Below are 20,326 nucleotides of genomic sequence, written 5' to 3' on the forward strand. Positions count from 1 at the left end.
AAGAGCTTCGTGTCTGAAGGCTCTTGAAAGCATAAATGTCACATAAAGAATTTCAGAATTTGCCTGTTAAGTCATTGGAAGGAGCAAGAAGCTCCTCAGTCTGCTCTGCTGACAAGGTGGAGCTGTTATTCCATGGACTGAGTTGGTTGTGGTGTCATGTTGGGAGTGGAGACAAGATCAAGGTTTCCCATCAAAACTTTGTGGCTTTTGGTAAAAGTGCATGAGAGAGGCTAGGAATGAGCAGTGTGCTGAATAAACAGAGTAGATCACTCCTGCTGATAAGGGTTATCTCCAGAGCTGGATAAAGCAGCATCAAAACTACAGAACTGAACAAATACACAGTGAAATGCTGTGCCTCAGTTTCCCTTTGTGAAAAGAAGGTTGTATTTCTACAAGCTGGGTGTTTGTCAGTACCCCAGGGTACTTGGGCATCTTGGAGGGGAGGGAGAACTCAGCAAACAGGAGTAGGGAGAGCCTTGTTTACCTGACTGTAAATACTGTCTGGAACCAGCAACTTGTTTTGGTTTCAATGTCTCTACTGCAAGAGTTGAATTTTTTTCCCTTCCCAGCTCCACTTGAGCTCGGTTATCTTGATGTGGCCAGTGGGCAGCATGTGATTCACATAATCCTTCAGCAGTGTTTATAAACTGGTATTGCAGTGCAGGTTTCTGGAGCCTTTCCTTCCCTTGTGGCCCATATTTCAGTGTTATATGTCAAGTGCTGCTCTCTGATTTGATATTTCACCACACCTTTGTATAACTGACTTCCTCAATTCAAAGTCAATGAGGCATCAAAAGAGCTGTTTGCAGAAAGGCACAAGCAAATGCCTTTTTTCTTTCTTTTTGGGCCAACATAGATATGATAAAGGAAAGCTGGCTTTAACAGGGACCAGATTTTCTTGGTTTAAAGCAAGGACAACTTTGCACCTGTAGCTGCTGAGAACAGCTCAGCTCCAATCCCTGCTGCCATTAGTGCTCAGAGCAGAGTGCTGCTGTGCTGGCAGGAAGTGTGAGTCTAATTGCAAGAGGAAGTGTGACTAATTGGTCAAGAGCACAGCCCTGAGTACTTCTGGAGCCAGCTTTTCCCTAGTGCCTGCTGGGAAAAGCAGCTCCAGGGAGGCCTTTGCACCATCAAGTGAGAGTTGGTGGTGGTGAAGCTCAGAGTTGCTGTTTCTGTGCTGGGCAACAAGACATGGCAGAGCCCAGGCTGTGTCTGAGCAAAGCCTCTCCTGGGGTATTTTATTTCCTCTACAAGCTGCCTCTTTTGGCTTCTGAAACTCTTTGTAGTGGGGGGAGCTTAGTCAGAAGAAGGGAGTGGTGAAGATTAGGAAGTGTGGGCTGCATGGTTGTGTCTGTCTGGCTCCAGCACTGTACAACAAGAGTGACTTTTATTTTCCTTTTGAACCAAAGGAGACAAAGGGTTTGCTGAAATGGGATAAAGACCAATATTTGTTGTCAGAGCTGAGGAAGAAGAAGCTAAAGAAGCTGCTGCTTCCAGTGTTTGAAGTGATTAGTTTATCCCACTTTTTTCTGATGATAGATACTGACACACTACTGTGGTGACAAAGGCTGGCAGCTTACCTTCCCACAGCTGGAGAAGGTCTTTATTTCTTCCTGCTTCTGCCTTGGAGGGTTTTGTGCTGAGGATTAGGCTTGGAAAGCAGCTCAGAGGATAGGGATCAGCTGTTCAAGTGCTGGAGATGATCCACTCAGGAGCATTCTTTGAGCACCATAGAGTTTTATTTTCAAGGATGGCTCCTAAGAGTTCTCATATGGGGAAAGGTTGAGAGAATTGGAGTTCTTCAGCCTGGAGAAGAGAAGCCTTGGGGTGACCTCACTGTGGCCTTCCAGTACTTGAAGGAGCTGAGAAGAAAGATGGAGAGAGACTCTTTACAAGGGCCTGGAGGACCAGGACAAGGGGAATGGCTTCATGCTGGCAGAGTAGGGTTAGATGGGATATTGAGAAGGAATTCTTCCCTCAGAGGGTTGGGAGTGCCCAGAGCAGCTGGGGCTGCCCCTGGATCCCTGGCAGTGCCCAGGGCCAGGTTGGACATTGGGGTTTGGAGCCAGCTGGGACAGGGAAAGGTGTCCCTGGCCATGGTGTGACACTGGATGGGCTTTAACTCCTTTCCAGCCCAGACCATGCTGTGTTTCTGTGGTGTTGCTGTAACAGAACAGGAAGTGAAACCCAATTAGTTTGTGTGAGGAAGCCTCAGAATGACCCTGGGAGCAGGGCAGAGTTCCCATGGCTGCTGTCAGAGCTCATCCCTGGGGGTGTCTGTCTGGGGGACATGCTCAGGTGCCAACCTCTGCCACACCTGCTGCTCTGAGGCTGCAGCTTCACCCTCACAGTAGGGTGTGTTCTAAAGGGACTGTGGCAATATTGTTTCCAAAATATTTGTTCTTCATTGTCCTGCCTGTGCTATATTGAGAGGAGAACCTGACAATGTTTGGGAAGCTCTTGCATAGGGACCAGAGGAGCTTATCTCACATGCATTTAAAAATTGTGGTGGTGATAGATGGGAAATACGAGCTTGAACTACTTCCCTGTCCTTATTTTTCTGGAGTAAAAGTGAGTGCTGCTTGATTGCACCCCATGGAGTATTGTTAGTTTGTTAGGAAAGGGTTCTGCTTGGAATCCAGACCTTTGGAAGTGGAGAACTCTGAGTTCTGCCTCAGTGGGACTGCTTTTAGGGTTTTAGGGTCTCAGGATCTAAGGGCTGTGCCTCCAGGGAGTCAGACTGTGGCTGCAGGAGGCTAAAACTGCCCTGTTGGACAAAACCTGGCTGTGCTTTGCTGTGGTTTTGACTCTCTCAGTGTGAAAATGTTACCTGGGTTCTGGTCCCAGCCTTGCTCGTCCTGGGGTTTTTCCTTAGGACACTTCCATTATGGCCTGAGGAAGCTCTGGGCAGGGAGGAATGTGTTCTCCTCACCTCTGTGCTTTCCTGGCAGCCCTGGCAAGCCCTGCTGGGGCTGGCATTTGCTCAGTCCTGAGGCTCAGATCCCAGGAAGGAGAACTTTAGTGCTCCTTTAAGGAGTGGGTGTGATAAGCACTGAGGACATCTGAGCCAAAAGCAGGGCCAGTGTACAAGGCTGCTTGGGAAGGTCATTGTGCAAATGCTGCAGGGAAAGGGCTTTTGTGTAGTTTAGAAGCAGCTCAAGTGATAAGGAGACATAATAATCAACATTAAAAAAAAATGGCAGGAAGTGACTATTTTCATGTGTGCATAATAGAGATTTACTAAATTAAAAGCACTCTTAGCTCCTGGCTGTTGTGAGGTGAAACGAAAAGTTTATAGAAAGATGAGGTCTAGGTTATGTCACCAAATGCTCACAGATTTGTGTATGAAAAATCTTTGGTTTTCTCCAGTTTATTCCAATTCCACATTCAGTTTTAATCAGAAAGATTCTTCACTGATGCTGTTGCAAATCTGGAGTTACAGGTTGTTCTAGACCATGTCGTGCATTTTCTGGGAAATAAAACAATTTTTCATCTCTGTCAGTTTTACTTGAAAGTATTGGCTCCAAAAGCTTTGAAACTTTTCCCTTATTTAAGCTTTCAGCTGATTTAAAATCAGTAATAAAAACATCCTTAGGTTTTATGCTCTCAAAGCAAATGTTTACCTCAGAGTTTGAACACTTTGGCCTGTTGGGCCTGTTTTAATGAAACTTTCCACATTTTTGGGAAAATATTCCAGGATGTTTTGTAAAGAGAAGGCAGCACCAGTCTTGAGTACAGTGATATTAGCAAACATTAGTCTTTTGACTTAAAATCCTGTCAAAATGTAATGGCTGTAGTGGTTGATTTTAGAATTCCTTAATGTAGTGGTGCTTTAAAGTTTGAATATGTTCAAGGCACCTCTTGTTAAACATTTTTTGCTCTCCATCCCCAAAAAAGCAGCAGCATGAGACTATTTTTGACATGACCCTCAGGCTGTCTGTGGTGTTTGTTTTTAAGAAATGAGAAAAATCTGCATTCTTTGCTTCATTGCTGGACATGGATGTTTGGAGAGCACAGAATCACAGAAGGGTTTGGGTTGGAAGGGACTTTAGAGGGTTGTTCCAGCTCTCCTGCCACGTCAGGGACACCTTCCACTGTCCCAGGCTGGCCTTGGACACTTCCAGCTGCTCTGGGCACCCTGTGCCAGGGCCTGCCCACCTTCCTAGGGAAGGATTTCTTCCCAATATCCCCTCTGGCAGTGGGAAGCCATTTCCCCCTTGTCCTTGTCACTCCAGGTTTCTTTTCCATATTTCCTGCAGCCTCTCCAGGCACTGCAAGGCCACACTTTGGTCACCCCAAAGCTTCTCCTCTCTGGGCTGAAAGATCCCAATTCCCTCAGCCTTTCCTGGTGGCAGAGGTGCTCCATGCCCTGAGTAGCTGGCAGAGCAGTGCCCTGCTCTGGTGCTGCCCAGCAGTGACTGAGCTGTTCCTTGGGGCTGGAAGTGATGAGCAGGAACCAGGCTGTTCAGCTCTCCTGCCATGTCAGGGACATCGTCCACTGTCCCAGGCTGGCCTTGGACACTTCCAGGGGCAGCCACAGCTGCTCTGGGCACCCTGTGCCAGGCCCTGCTCACCTTCGTAGGGCAGGATTTCTTCCCAATATCCCCTCTAGCAGTGGGAAGCCATTCCCCCTTGTCCAGGTTCCTTCTCCATGATTCTTGTTGGCCCCTCCAGGCACTGCAAGGCCACAGTTTGGTCACCCCAAAGCTTCTCCTCTTTGGGCTGAAGGATCCCAATTCCCTCAGCCTTTCCTGGTGGCTCCATGCCCTGAGTGCCTGGCAGAGCAGTGCCCTGCTCTGGTGCTGCTCAGCAGTGACTGAGCTGCTCTTGGGGCTGGAGGTGATGAGCAGGAACCAGGTTGTTCAGCTCTCCTGCCATGTCAGGGACATCTTCCACTGTCCCGGGCTGGCCTTGGACACTTCCAGGGCCAGCCACAGCTGCTCTGGGCACCCTGTGCCAGGCCCTGCTCACCTTCCTAGGGCAGGATTTCTTCCCAATATCCCCTCTGGCAGTGGGAAGCCATTCCCCCTTGTCCAGGTTCCTTCTCCATGGTTCTTGTTGGCCCCTCCAGGTACTGCAAGGCCACAGTTTGGTCACCCCAAAGCTTCTCCTCTTTGGGCTGAGGGATCCCAATTCCCTCAGGCTTTCCTGGTGGCTCCATGCCCTGAGTGCCTGGCAGAGCAGTGCCCTGCTCTGGGTGCTGCCCAGCAGTGACTGAGCTGTTCCTTGGACTGGAGGTGATGAGCAGGAGCCAGGTTGTTCAGCTCTCCTGCCATGTCAGGGACATCTTCCACTGTCCCAGGCTGGCCTTGGACACTTCCAGGGGCAGCCACAGCTGCTCTGGGCACCCTGGGCCAGAGCCTCACCACCCTCCCAGGGCAGGATCTCTTCCCAATATCCCCTCTGGCAGTGGGAAGCCATTCCCCCTTGTCCAGGTTCCTTCTCCATGGTTCTTGTTGGCCCCTCCAGGCACTGCAAGGCCACACTTTGGTCACCCCAAAGCTTCTCCTCTTTGGGCTGAAGGATCCCAATTCCCTCAGCCTTTCCTGGTGGCTCCATGCCCTGAGTGCCTGGCAGAGCAGTGCCCTGCTCTGGGTGCTGTTCCTTGGGCTGGAGGTGATGAGCAGGAACCCTTCAGTGATGCTGCTCCAAGGTTTTTAACCCTTGTTTTCCCTCTGTTTAGGGAGTGACAATTCCCAGTCAGAGACGCTACGTGTACTACTATAGCTACCTGTTAAAGAATCACCTGGATTACAGACCAGTGGCACTGCTGTTCCACAAGATGATGTTTGAAACAATTCCCATGTTCAGCAGCGGAACTTGCAGTAAGTACCAGCAGCCCTTCACCTCTGCTAGGGAGCCTGGTGGCATTTGGGATGGGCTGATGGCACCCAGAGCTGCACATCTTGGAGGAAATCACATGGAAACAGCTCACAGTCCAAAATCTTTGTGGGCTCTGTCCTCTGGGATCTCCCAGGTGTAGGCTGTGAAGCACTCAGGATTATTTTACGACATGCAAGTGTGTTAATGGTTTGAAAAGAAGTGATTCCATCTGGAAAAAACCTCCAAGATTGAGTCCAGTCTGTGCCCAATCCCTACCTTGTCACCCAAAGCAGAGCACTGAGTGCCACATCCACTCCACCATTTTATGTACATTTGGGTATTTGTTCCTTACTTTTATGAAAAACCTCCTTCTTTTTTTTTTTTTTTTTTTTTTTTTAAACACAGCAACTCTTGGGAAACATGAATTGCTGAAAAACATTTGCCTAATGGCATGTTGGCTTCCAATGCAGCAACATCATTCTTCCCATGATGTTCCAAAAAAAAAAAAAAATAAATGAATCAGTTCAACTGGGTAAATACCTAATTAACTCTGGAATAAACTTTTCTTTATGTGGAGGTTTTTAAAGCATTAATACACCTGTAAATGATTAATCTCATCTGCTGATACACTGTGTTAGTGAGGAACAGCAGATTTTGTGAAGTTTTGAAATACAAAAACAAATTCTGCTCTGTCCTGTGGGCTGTGTTACAGGGCAGTGACTGCCTTGTGTTGCGTGCTTGGTTTTTGGTGGTGGAAAAAATCTGATGGTTTTGCTTTGGGGATTACAGCAATGTGTAATTAATTCCAGTGCCTCCTGTGGCTTTGATTAAAATTGCCCTGTTAATATTGTTGTGAGGCAGTACCTGAGCATGTAACACACACAAGAAACAATGGAGCAGCTTGTCAGCCTGTACAGGAGGAGGGAGGGAGGAGCCTCTGCCAAAATCCCTCTGCTTAGGGAAGAGGTGTGCAGGTTACAGATTTCTGCAATTACCACTTATTTCATATTTTGGATGAACTGGGCTGTGTTTTTGAGGCTGGACTGCTTCAAGTGAGTGCTGACTTGTGTGTCCATGGGAGGGTGTTGGGACAGACAACAGATTGCCCAAGCACCTGAGAAGATAAAATAACTGTCAAGCTCAGCAGTTGTATGCTGCAATATTTTAAGTTTCTTTGGAGTTCTCAGTGATTTTTCAGAATGTGAAATCGATGGTGTTGTGTCTTTAGTTGTGTTGGCAGCAATTTTACCAACCTGGTAACTTTGACTCTGCCTTCCTTGGTATCATTCTGCTGCTCTGAAGGTACTGACAGGGCAGAGCCCAGCCCCTAGGGCTGAATGAGGGGGTGACAGAGTTTCACAGCTCTGAGGGTTTGAGGCAGATAAGGGCAGGAAGAGAAGGGTGTGTGGAGACCTCCCAGCACCTTCCAGGGTCTGGAGAGGGATCCTGCAACAGGAGCTGTGGTGATCAACAGGGGGGAATGGCTTGACACTGGCAGAGGGGAAATTCAGGTGAGATACAGAAGGAATTGTTCCCTGGGAGGGTGCCCAGGGCAGCTGGGGCTACCCCTGGATCCCTGGAGGTGCCCAAGGCCAGGATTTTGGGGCTTTGGAGCAGCCTGGGACAGTGGAAGGTGTCCCTGCCCATGGCAGAGGTGGGAATGGATGGGATTTAAGGTCCTTCCAACCCAACCCATTCTGGATTCTCTGAGCCTGCCAGTAATGGTGTCATCCCTGGGCCCTTCAGCAGCACACTGTGGGTGTGTTTAGCAGCTCTACAGGGCTGTGTCTGACCTGACCATTTCCAAAGCACCTCTTCCTAAACTGGACCAAAACCTCCTTTTATTTAATTTCAGTGTTACCCCATCAGATTTCATTGGGGAAGTGATGCCATGGCTGGCACTTGTCTGGTGGTGGTGATTTATAGGACCAGCTTTGAGGCTCTTCTGATTGGTTTTCAGTTCAGTTTTGTCCTTGTTTTACTTTATTTGTGTAAGCCTAGAGTCAGTTTGTGCTGACATGACCAGCCAACAGCTGGAAGAAGAGGTGAGAGAGAATAAAACCTCTCACTTTGGTCTGTGTAATAGAGAGGAGGGGGAAAATGCAAGGAACAGTCAAGTAATTCACATTTTACAGTCATTATATTCAAAAGAAATAACATTTTAGGAACTCCCTAGTGGCCTGAAAGTATTGCCATGAAGGACAGAAGTCTCAAGGCTGTTTCCAGTAGCATCTGGCAAAGTTTGATCCCCTGTGGTGTCAAACCCTTAAGAGAAATTTAGCTAACTTTGACAACATCATAACCCACGATTTTATTTCTGCTACCAATGTTGTGGGGGTTTTTTTTGCCACTTTGGAGGTTTTTCTCACCAAGTGCCACTCTGTTTTGTCCCACAGATCCTCAGTTTGTGGTGTACCAGCTAAAGGTAAAGATATTCACCTCCCCTTCAGGACCCTCACGACGTGAAGACAAGTACATGTACTTTGAATTCCCTCAACCTCTGCCCGTATGTGGTGATATCAAAGTGGAATTTTTCCACAAACAGAACAAGATGTTGAAAAAGGTTGGTTTCCTTGCTTTTTTTTTTCTGAAAAATGTTGTCAAGCCAGCCCCTGATGCTTGGGGGTTGGGATGTTGGTTATTTTTCAGGGATGTGGAATCACGGCGTTTAATTCTTTGATGTCTGGTTTTCCCAAGGAGCCAATGGACCACAAAATGAAAGTTGGATGTTTGGGGAGTTGTGAGATTAAGTACAAAGGTTGGGTAAAAATGATCCTGAGGTCTGTATTGCAGTCTTTTGGGTAGTAGTGAGTAATCTAATTGAGGAAGAAACATTTACCTTCTAAAAATAGACTTGCATACTGAGCAAGTTAACTCCAGCTGTTTTCTTCACTAAATTTTCTTGAGGTTTGAGCAGGCACAGAAGATCCTGTCTGTGCTGTTGGCTGATTTGTACCCATCTGTCAAATTTAGCTGAATTTCTGAGATAATTGAGTTCCCACGCACTTTGTAAAAGTATCTCTGCAATCTCTTCACCACCTCTCTGTTCCCAGCTGCAGTGCCTTGACATGAGAGGTTTAGAGAATTCCCTCTGAGCTGAGGATTTTATTAGGGTCTCAGTTGTGGAAAAAAAAATAAAAATTAACCTAGGACTTACTTTGAAAGCAAAGTTAGCCAGTTCTTAAAGCTGAATTCTTGAGTTTCTTTAGTTCTGGTGGTTGTGGAGCCACTTTGGATCTACCAGACTGAAAGGTGAGGATGAGACTGTGCTGATTAAAGGCAACCTTGATATTTGCTATTTAAAACTCCTCATCAGTAGTTCCTCACAGTTGAGTGGAGGTTAGAAAACTTCAGAGCATTCAGTGAGTGAGTTCATAAAAGGAAGAAATGCTCAAGTGGATCAGGAGAAGAGAAGTGATGAGGTAACATCACTTAGAGCTGTGCACCCAGGCTGTACCTGCCAGCTGTGTGTGAGTGAACATGCACACTGTTGTGTGGGCTTGCTTGTGTGAACAAGTTTAATTCAGGAAGTTTCTGGACATTTCCTTAGTGGCCCTGTTTTCCTTCTCTGCCCGTTTGAGGAGATGTTTGAGTTGGTCAGTGCAGTTATGTGCAGTACAGAGGCTGTCAAAGTATTTTAAAAGTAGAAATTCAGTTTCCAAGCTGAGATTATTGACATGCAAGCAGCCAGCTCTGAGAAGAGGCTTCTGCAGGAGCCCCCAGCTGAGTACTGTGGGCTGAACATGAGGATGCAGGGAGGAGCTGATGCCAAGCCCCAACATCTGGGACATTTCTCTCCCCTCTCCTATCTGAGCTGTGAGTTTATTGTTCCTTGCCATCTCCAGTAACACATGGATTGCAGACAGACCTGATGGGAAGTGCTGTGCTGCCCTGCCCATCCCTGAAACACCAGTGTGCAGCTCAGGATCTTGGCTCTGCAGCCCCAGGAACAAACTGCTGGTTTGTTTTAGCCCTGGAGATTTGTTTTCAAATTTGTTTTACCCCTGCAGAGAGCACTGAGATGCTGAGACTCTGTAGTGAGAGCCCCTCCTGAGCACCCACAGTTTGTGCAGTGTGAGTTGGGTCTTCAGGAGGGTGTAGAAGTGCAGAACCACAGCAGGAGCATTTCTGTGCTGGAGTTTCATTTCAGAGAGTCAGAGTGTGGTTTCATTTCTTAAGAATCTTTGTCAATTCTGAGTAGCTGGTTGTTGGGTTTTTTTTTTTTTGGTGTTGTTTTTTTTCCTTTTTGTCTATTCTTATCAAATACCCAAACTGTTTGGGTTCTGTGGATTACAGGTAGTGCAGAGGTGCTCAGTTTCTCAGTGTTTATGGCCAGGTAGAGCCAAAGAAATGGTGCAGGTGGTTCTTTTCCCACTGCAAACTTTTCTGAGATGGAAACTGCTCCTTCATCAACTAGTTAAAAAAACACCTTGATAATCTCTCTAAAATATCTGTTGAATCAAGTGTCTTATTGTCTCAGCTTTCAGTATGAATGGAGGACAGAGAAAATAGGTGTGAGATGTTCCACAGTTGTGGTAAGATCACCTCTGTTAGCTCTGCTGCAAACTCAGGAGCTGATCCTTCCACATGGTCCTTGCACAGGTTGTTGCATAAAGTGAATAAAGTGAGATCAGGGCAGAGGGGACCATTGGTGCCAGAAGATCCTACCTTGGCTCAAACTGAACACATTTCTCTGTCCAGCTGTTCCACATCTGCTCCTGTTCCTTTTCTCTATCAACTATCTACACAACTTTACCCAAAACTGAAGGCCCTCCACTGTGGAGACTGGTATTTTAAAGATCCATTTATGCAATGATCACCTAATTAATGAGAAGCAGCATAATTAGGAGCAACAGCATCTTATCTTTCAGAGATTCTGCTTTATTAACCAGGTTTATGAAAAGTGGAATTTTAAGTCTGTTGCCTGTCACTGGTTCTTGTTCTTCACAGATTTTCTGTTAGCAGATCAGAGGTAGCTGAAGAAGTCTTAAAGACACCCCATATTGACCAGTGTGCATTTTAACTTTAGCATAATAAAAAACCTAATAATATCGATTAAAAGTGTAATTCCTGCTCCATTCTGAACCTCAGGCTGGAGAATGGCTGTGTCTCATCTCTGGAGATGGAGAAAGCTTTTTGTCCTGCCTCTGGTTTGCTGTTTGATAACACTGATCTCAGCTGAAGTGCCCCAGATTCCCTCACCTGTATTTGCTCCCAAATTTCCCAATCCTTTGAAGAACAGCATTATCTGCAGAGCTCTCTGTAAGGAGGGCCCTCCTCAATTTTGGATAAAATTATTATCCATAAACCAGACCAGACCTAAATAACTGCAGACACCTAAGGTTGTAGAGTCAGTGTGAGATTTAAAGCAGCCACATGTCCTTTCTTTTAATGGCAAAAGTTAATTTAGGCAAATTCAGTGGCTTTTGGGAGCTGACCTCAGCCACAGGATCATTGGTACAGGGCTGACAGCTTTGGAAAAGTCCATCCCTTCCATGGTTTCTGCCACCTGGTATCAGTTAGGAAGTCCCCAGCTCTTGATCTTTTCTTGTCTAATCAAGTTGTTTACTTTATCCTCAGACTGTTTCTTCAGTGAGCTGTAGCTACTTCCTTTCAAGAATGAAATGCATGCCCACATGAGAACAAAATGGCTTGAGGCTCAAGTGCTGTGACTGTGGATGAATTTCTGATGGGTAGAAGTTTGTAATTTGGGGGATTTTTTTTTTTTTAACATGGCTTTTTCTTGTAGCTTGACTGTTTGTCCATCTCACACTGCTGCTGTAGTTTTGCTGGGTTTTTTTTGTAGTTTTTCCTCTAGTTTTGCTTCCATGGATCTCTGCAAAACTTTTTTTCTTCCAGTTATTGATGTTGACACGATAATCTGAAAGTATTTCAGAGTATCCTTAGATCACTCGGTTCAATGGGAGCCTGTTTAAAAATAATGCAGAAATCTCCTCATCTTCCTGCCTCCAGAGCCTGGGGCTGAAGGAGACCTTTTTTTGGGAGTCCTCCCAGTACAAATGAGAGGGAAATGTTGATGTGGGTTTAATTTGTGAGAGTCAGTGGTGTTTTATCCCCAGACTCCAGCGTGGGAGGGCTGACAGCATTGTTTGAGCAGTTGCATTTCATCTCTCCAGCCTAGAGATAAGTTGTGCTGCAGAGTTCAACAAGACTTTGGGCAGTTGCTGTTAAGCAAACGCTGAGGAATGAACTCTGAAAATGTCAGAAGACTCAGTGTTGATCTGCAGAATGGTACAGGAAGTTCCATCAGGGGAACAGGCTGAACTAAGATCCCCATTCTTGGAGAGCATCCCCAGCCCCTCAGCGGGTGCTGCAGACTCACTGTGAGTGCCTGGGGATCTCTCTGCAAAACTTAAACTCTCAGGAGGACATGGGAACTCCTGATTGATGCCTAAAATCTGGGATTTGGATCCCAGTCTGCAGCTAGAGACCAGCTCTAGAGTGGAGAATGTTTTTCTGTCAGTGTGAGGCACTGCACGAGGTGGGGACAAGCACTGTTTGTCAGAATTGTGGGATTAAATCAGCCTCTGTCTCATCTGATACTGCACTGGAGATTTATGGCACAGATTTGGTTATGGGAAGAAGTACATCTGTGGTTTATTTTTTTTTTTAAGACAGATGTCTGTGATGTAACTGGAAGTGAAGCAAAACACATTGAAAAACAGCCTCTAATACTTTTTTTTTTTTTTTTCAGAAGTCTATTCATTAACTTGTGTTATGTGAGCACTTGGTCTGGTATTTTGATTTGCTATATAAAGCCTGAGTTCAGTTCATGCCTTGATTTTTAAAATTCCTATCTTTGGCCCATATTACATCATCTTTCTTCCTTGTCTCCCATGAAATATCTTGGGTCCTGATGCTTCAGCTAAATCCTCACTTTGAATAATGGATTTGCTCTTCAGTGAAAACAGTGACACAGTTATCAGCCTTAAGAACTAATTCCAAAAAACATGACCAAGTCTTCCCTTAATTTGAGTGGCCATGCCATGTTCCAAGACCCATGAACTCAGTTTATTAGGCTAATTAAGTTGTGCAGTGGGAAGGAAAGAAAAATAACTTGATGCTTTAAAAAGCTGGAGGGAGATAAAAGGAGCAATGACCAGCTCATCTGAGCTGTAGTGTTTAGTTTGAGTCCCTGAAGACCTCTGCAAATTTGTCCCAAGGAACAGAGATTAAAAGCTGTCTAGGGAGAGGTTTGTGAGTCCCCCCAGCCCTTGAAGTGCCAACTGAATCCCTCCTGGTTGTGCACTCTTGGAGCTGAAGGTGAGGCATGACAAAACTCTGCCTTCTGCTGGCATTGATTCCACCCAGGGCCTCCTCTGTGGCACTGGGGACCAGCACCAGAGGGGTTTCAGCAGGAAAGTGCTGCTTTCCTCTGGTTTGACCTCAGCAGGAGTGAGCCTCTCCATCTCTTTGGGGTTTTTTCTGAGGAACTCACTGTGTGGGTGAGGAGAAACCTGGCTTGGGGTACCCTGAGCTTGTCTTCACCCAGATTTTGGCTGCTGCTTCTTCCTCTGGGGCAGAGACATCAGCAGAGTGAACCCAGGATATTCATCCTCAACTCCAGGCCCAAGCAGGGAATTTTTAAGGCTTTTCTTGGGGAAAGAGGAGGGTATGAAATGTGTAAGCAGGGCCTGGCAAGAACCATGGAAGGGCTCCAGCAAGGCTTCTTCAGAGGTGGGGTGGCTTGAAGGGACTCAGTGGCAGTGGGAAACATCTTTTAGACTCCCCAAACAACTCATTTGCTAGATTGGATTCCCAAAGTGCTGCAGACAGGCACGTGGTGAAGTGGGGAACTCAGCTACCAGAAGTGTTCCTGGCTGGATTTTTAATTTCTGTCCTGCCTGGGGTCTCTCAGGTGCTTACAAAAATGCAGACAAGCTTGGAAGTGGTTTTGTAGGCTTTACCTAAAATACTGAAAATGAGTCTGCTGACCTTTGGCAGAGAGGGACACTTGTGAATTCCCAGTATCCTGTTGAAATAAATTTTTGAGGAGGATGAGTGTGAGTTAAGTAGTGCAGCTCTTCCCTGCATTCTTTCATTGACTCAGGAAAATGCTGTGGTATTTTGCTGGTGCCAAACTGCCTTCAGCAGGAGGCCTGCTCGTGTCACATACACTGGAACCACTTCTGTTCCACCTCTCATTTCCCCCCTGCTTCCTTACCAGCAGAGATGAATGGGAAGATAGGGCAGGACATGGATTTTCCAGTAAGAAATTGGAATTAGAGCTCCTTGGTAAACCAAAATATGTAAGTTACTCAGAAGGAGTGAGTTTGTGCTCTGTGTAATACCAAGGAATGTTAGGTTCTGCTTCCTTTCCCTGCAGCTTTAGCAGCAATACTGACCCTTGTGGGAGGAACTGGCCATTTGCACCTTGGATCTTGAGCCTGAAAAGGCACTTCAGAGTCAAAGAGAAGGTTTTGTGTGTAAAGAGCAAGTGGATGTAGCTCAGTGTCAGGCAGAGAGAGGGGTTTGGTGTGCCAAGGAGAGCTGACCTTGGAAACAGCAGCTTGGGGCTGTGGCAGAGTGGAGAATCAAACTGCTCAAGGTCATCTCTCAAGTTCTGCTTGAGCTGAACCTCCTTCAGCTGCCTTGGCTTCTCCCTAAAATCTTCCTGCTGGACAGGACAGCAGGCACTGGCTCTGCCTTCCTCTCAGTGCTGCTCAGCACAGCTCTGGCTGCATGGAAGCACCCATGAATCCTTTACTGATTTGTGGTTTTGCTCAGTTGTAGCTATTTCTGTATAAAAACAAGACAAGCTTTCTGTTACAGGGGAGATTCAGTATTACTCACCTCAGCTGGTTCACACAGGTTGTCTCTTGGGTTTAGGGATTGCTTGGCAAGTTGTGAGCAAAAAATAAATCTATTTATGCCTTGTGATTGCAAGTTTAAGTTTATTGAATTTATTATCATCTGCTTTTATTGAAGATATAATAGTTTTAAGCTTAGCTCTCTGAGTGACTTCTAAAAGCTTAATTGGTTAAAATTGAGCTTGATGAATGCAGATTTATGTGTGTTGTCCAGGAGATGTGGTGAAAATGTCTTTGCATGCAATGTAACAAATGCCATACTGTTGTCCAACCAAGTTTTGCCTGATATTACAAATCTGTTTTTGACCAGATGCTGATAGCAGTCTAATTAACGTGCCATTAGTGAATACTAAAACAAGCTTGTTTTCTGTGTTCTTCCTCCCCCAGGACAAAATGTTTCACTTTTGGGTAAATACATTCTTCATAGGACTGGATGAAAATTCAGACAAAGTAGAAAATGGAAGTCTAGTTGCAGATCAGGAACTTGATGGTATTTTCAGTACAGAGCGCTCAGATAATGATAAGGAATATTTAATCCTTACATTAACAAAAAACGATCTAGACAAAGCAAATAAAGACAAAGCCAACAGATATTTCTCTCCAAACTTCAAGGTCAGTATATTTTATGTGTGAACAAAGCTGAAAAGCTGCATGATTTGTTTGTTTTGCCTTTGGAGGGACCATGTGAAACTGTTGTGTAGAAGCTGAGTTCACGTGTTGGTATTGCCATCTCTTAGCAAAGCTTTGAGCTTTGTGCTTTTATCTGCTTTTTGGGGAGCTGATGCATGTTGAGAGGCTGGGGTTGAAGTCTTCAGGTGGTTCCAGGTGTTTGTCAAAGCCATCAGAGGTTGGGAGAGCTGCTGGCCAGGTGCCATCTTCCCTGCCTGAGCTGTGGGCTGGGCACACTGAGCTCCTGAGCTGGTTTGCAGCTGTGCCATGGGAAGCACAGGGGGCCACAAGGATGATCTGAGGAGAGGAGCTGGGCCTGGTCACTCTGGAGAAGGGAAGGCTGAGGGGGGATCCCATCAGTCCACACAGACATCTCCAGGGGCTGTTCTGTCACTGTTCTGTCACTGTTCCAGTGACAGGATGAGGAGCAAAGGCCATAAACTAAAACACAAATTCCCCCTCAACACGAGGAAGAACTTCTTTCCATGAGTGTGGCAGAGTCCTGGAACAGCTGCCTGGGCAGGGTGTGGAGTCTCCCTCTCTGGATTCACCCCAAGCTCACCTGGAAGTGCTCCTGTGCCTGGGCAGGGGCTTGGGCTGGATCATCTCCAGAGGTCTCTGCAAGCCCAGCTGTCCTGTGATTCTGGGAATACCTTACTTACCCTGGCACTTGAGCTTTGGGGAGTATGAGCCATTGCCAGCAGTGTTTTAAACATGCAAAAGGCATTTCTAAGATTCCAGCATTTTCTGACTTCCTCATTAAAGATCAGCCAGAGCTCGTTTGAAGGTAATGGTCATAGCTTGGAATATTGCTTGGGTCAGACTTCCCACACAAGAGTCACCCATTAGAGAGGGTTTTGTTCACTCCTGTGCACTCTTGCTGCAATCTCCTGGTGCTCTGGGAGTTGGGGAAGGCAGGAGGGTGTGCTGGGGCGTCCTGCTGCTGCAGCTCAGGAGCACCTGAGCACTCAGGCAGACACAATTCCTGCAGCTGGGCTGGAAAATCCTGCTGCTTTGCCAGGGGTGGAATTGAGAGGCTGGCAAACCTCTCTCTGGGGAGAGGAGCACAGGTGTGACTCAGGGTAGCCAGGACCTGTGCTGTTAAAAATTGCTCAGTTAAATCCGGGTTCCCTTTTTAAATGTTGTTTTTTCCTTCCCCAGGTGAAGCTATTTTTCACAAAAACAGTAGAAGAGCCATCAAACCCAGAGGCTAGCAGTTCAACTTCTGTAACACCAGATGTTAGTGACAATGAACCTGATCATTATAGATACTCTGACACCACTGACTCTGATCCAGAGAATGAACCTTTTGATGAAGATCAGCATACGCAGATTACAAAAGTCTGAATATTTTTTTTATCAGAGATAAAAAAGAACCATACAAAAAAAAAAAAACATGAAGACAGACAAACTTGAATAAACTGAAAAAAAAAAAAAGGACCTTTCTAAATGGCAAAAGGACATAGTGTCAGATTACCAGTTATAGGAACAATTCTTTCCTGACCAATCTTGTTTTGCCCTACAAATCTACAGGGTTTGACACTTGTCCAGTCGGGGGGGTTAAAGAAAGGTTACGTAGCTCTTATGTATATACCTTTTTGTGTCAAAGGACATTAAAACTTCAATTAGGAACTATAAACATGGCACTTTCCCATTTTATTCCAGTTTTATAAAAGTGGAGACAGACCTAATGTGTATGCGTAGGAATTTTTCCTTTTGTGTTCTGTCACCAAACGAAGTTTCAAAAACCGAAAAGAAAAAAAAAAAAAAATTTTACAGGTTCACATCCTGCCCCTTTTTTTGCACTTGTGTGGCAACAGAAAAGTCTGCAGTTGGCTAAGAGATGTTTCTAGAAGGTTTTTCCTACATTCTAATGCATGTTTTTTGGATGGGGGCTGGAAGGTGATGCTCGGAAAGGAGCGTGGCCTGTGTACCGTGTCCGGCTGTTCCATGCACCTTTCCTCAGCATGCTGCCCTAATTCATCCGGGACAATGGGTGAGGAGTCGCCGCTGTCACTGCTTGTTGTTTGTGCATTTTTCATTTTTTTTAAGTGTAATGGTGCTAGAAAAGGCAGCTAGAGAGAGTGATTCTGTCTAGGGGTACAGGAATGAACCTTCACGACACCCACGAGACCCGCGCTATGAAGGGAGACAAGGAATTGGGGTCACGAGAAACAAAAACAAACAAACAAAAAAAAAAACAGCAAAAGGAAACACAGCAACAATGACTTAACCATACAAATGTGGAGGCTATCAACTAAAGTAAGAGCTTGAAACAAATGGTTACCAAATTAGACAATGATTTATTGGGATTTTTTTCTGAATTGTAATGGCTGCTCCATCTCCTGTGTAATCAAGGCCAGTGCTAAAAGTCAGATGCTCTTAGTGCAAAAACATCAGTCAACATCTTACATTTATATTAGTAGTTTTTCAATCATATTCCTGCTGTGAATACTTCATGTGCTGCCTTGCAAGCTTTATTTTTTTTTTTTTCCCTCTCATGAATATAAAAAGATTTTGTAATGGTGCACAGGAAATGTCATTGGAGATTCTCCAGGTTAGTGTTTGTTTGGAAGATTTCTGATGCATTTATTCAATCAAACCTCTGTCAGCCGTTCCACCCCTTTGACCTTACACATTCTATTACAATGAGTTTTGCAGTTTTGCACACTTTTTTTTTTTTAAGAAAAAAAAAAAAGTCATTAACTGTTAGGGAATTTTACTTGAATACTCATTACCTGCAATGTTTAAAAAACGGACATTACACACCAGAGACAGGAAACCAGTGTTGCAGTAAATTCTCAACGCTGTAAATGAAGATTAAAAAGCAGAACTTGTCCCAAATACATTACTATCAAAAACAACCCCTCAAAGCACCCAAGAAATTGTTTTTCTAAGCCAAGTGGCAGTGTTGGATTATTTGTTCCTAGGGTAGGGCTCAAAGTTGGCTTCTGGTGGATGATTGTCATGCCCAGCCCGAGGTGGCTCAGGAGTCCAGCTGCTGGCACATCCAGATGTGAATGGGCCATGAGCAGCTGACCCCAAATTGATGCTTTTTTTAGGGTGCAGTACACACATCCCCCTGCTTAATTAACTTCTTGGTGCTGACATGGAAGTTCATGAGCTGTGTTCTCAGCCAGAATTATGAATGGGATCTGTCAGAGCCCTGTACAGCAGCATTAATGGTTGGAATTTGAACCACACAAGGCAGGACTTTCACTAATTACAATTGGGAAACTGAGGTGTAAAGGGCTTTTAAAGATTTTTTTTTTCCTTACCTGGTTTCTGTTGGTCAATTCTGCTCCTCAGATTCATGATTCTAACTTCTAACAAAGCTGGTAATACGTTCTGACTTACAGGTTTCATTAGACTTTAATGGATCAAGGTTCAGTGCTCATTGTGACGAGCAGGAGGTGGTTTTCCCTTGGGAACAGGAATTTTAACTCTTACCCTTCCAATCGTGTTTTCACCCTGTCTGGTTTATAACAGTTGAAAGTTGTGTTGTGCTTAAATAAAGCCAAGTGCTCGTGCTTGGATAGTGTTGGGATCTTGGCAGTGCTGCGTGTCCCACTTTGGATAATCAGGATTGGATGGTGCAGCTCCAGTCGGTGACGCCGGATCGGGAATCAGGACGCAAGGATGGGCTTTTGCACTGTTCTTTTTCCTTTGGAATGTGAAGGTTGGAATGAGGGTTTTTGGTTTTTTGTTTTGTTTTTTTTTTTAATTTTTTTTTTTAATGTTTCGACGTCTTCGAGAAGCCTTGCTTACATTTTATGGTGTAGTCATTGGAAATGGAAAAATGGCATTATATATATATATATTATATATATAAATATATATTATACATACTCTCCTATACTTTATTTCAGTTACCACCCCCATAGAAGTTGACAAGAATTGCTATGACTGAAAGGTTTTTGAGTCCTTACTAAAACTTTATTTATGACAGTATTCATAATTAGCTTGAGCTGCATTCTCTAGGTAATCTTTCCTTGAGTTTCCAGACTGTAGGCTTCAGCCTGTTGGGATGTGCAAGAGCTTACATGTCTGAAACTACTTGAAGGCATCACTTTGGTAAGAGCTTAACTGTAAAGGCCCTGAAGCATCCCCTGGGCTTGGGCAGCCCCAGTGGAAATCTTTGCCACAGCTCCTCCAGGGCAGCTGTGCAAAATCAGCCTCCAGATTCCTCCCCGGGGCACACATTGTAAACTGAAGTGGAGTTTACATGCAGCATCGAAATTAGCTTTCCAAATTCAAAACAAAACAAAAAAAAAAAACCACCTTGAAATAATCCAAGAAGAGGATGCTGGTGTGCAAGTTCCATGTTTAGTCCTAGCAAATGTGTGCAATATGTTAACGATGCCTGTGGTTGCCACGAAGTGCCTCGTTTACCTTCTCAATACTGTTGGAAAGTGTCGTGCATGCAGATGGATGGGGTGGGACTGTGCACTAAAAGGGGCTCCAACTGCAGCGTTTTGGCAGAGCTGCCTTTCTCTGCCACTTCAAATTTTCCAGTCTGTTTTCATATAGCATATATATATATAGATACTAAAAGAAAAAAAAAAATCAGTCTGTTAAGCAGCCTTACTCTGATTCAGCCTCTTCAAATACTATTGTGCTGTGCAACAGTGGCTCTGTGTGTAACTGAGAATACACAAAAACCAAGTATGACATGTACAGGATAATGCCTCATACAAATCAGATGTCCGTTTGTTATTGTGTTTAACAACCCTTTATCTCTTAGTGTTAAAACTCCACTTAAAACTGATTAAAGTCTCATTCTTGTCACTGTGTGGGTGTTTTATTGCAGTGTTCTGAGCTTGGCAAACAGCTCACACGTTGTGCTTGTAAAGCTGTGGAATTTGGAGCCAAGGGTGCTCCTTGTGCATCCAGGGATTGGCAGGGAGCTGCAGCTCCAAAGGCTGCTGAGGTTTGAGCAGGGCAGCAGTGGAACTCCAGATGTGTGCAGGGATGTCAGACCCTCACTTGGGTGTCCTGCTGAG

At 45.2% G+C, this 20,326-nt stretch overlaps 1 protein-coding gene across 1 annotated transcript in view; it reads left to right on the plus strand.

Moving 5' to 3' along the window:
* PTEN (phosphatase and tensin homolog) overlaps positions 1-20,111 on the plus strand; it is a 51,001-nt gene extending 30,890 nt beyond the window's left edge. Inside the window, exons 6-9 of the mRNA XM_054637872.2 lie at positions 5,684-5,825; positions 8,220-8,386; positions 15,042-15,266; positions 16,485-20,111. Coding sequence (XP_054493847.1) covers positions 5,684-5,825; positions 8,220-8,386; positions 15,042-15,266; positions 16,485-16,670 — 720 coding nt within the window. The 3' untranslated portion in view covers positions 16,671-20,111. The remainder of the gene's footprint in view (positions 1-5,683; positions 5,826-8,219; positions 8,387-15,041; positions 15,267-16,484) is intronic.
* Positions 20,112-20,326: the final 215 nt, after the last annotated feature.

This window comes from Agelaius phoeniceus, chromosome 9 (assembly GCF_051311805.1).
Source record: "Agelaius phoeniceus isolate bAgePho1 chromosome 9, bAgePho1.hap1, whole genome shotgun sequence".
NCBI classification, from domain to species: domain Eukaryota; kingdom Metazoa; phylum Chordata; class Aves; order Passeriformes; family Icteridae; genus Agelaius; species Agelaius phoeniceus.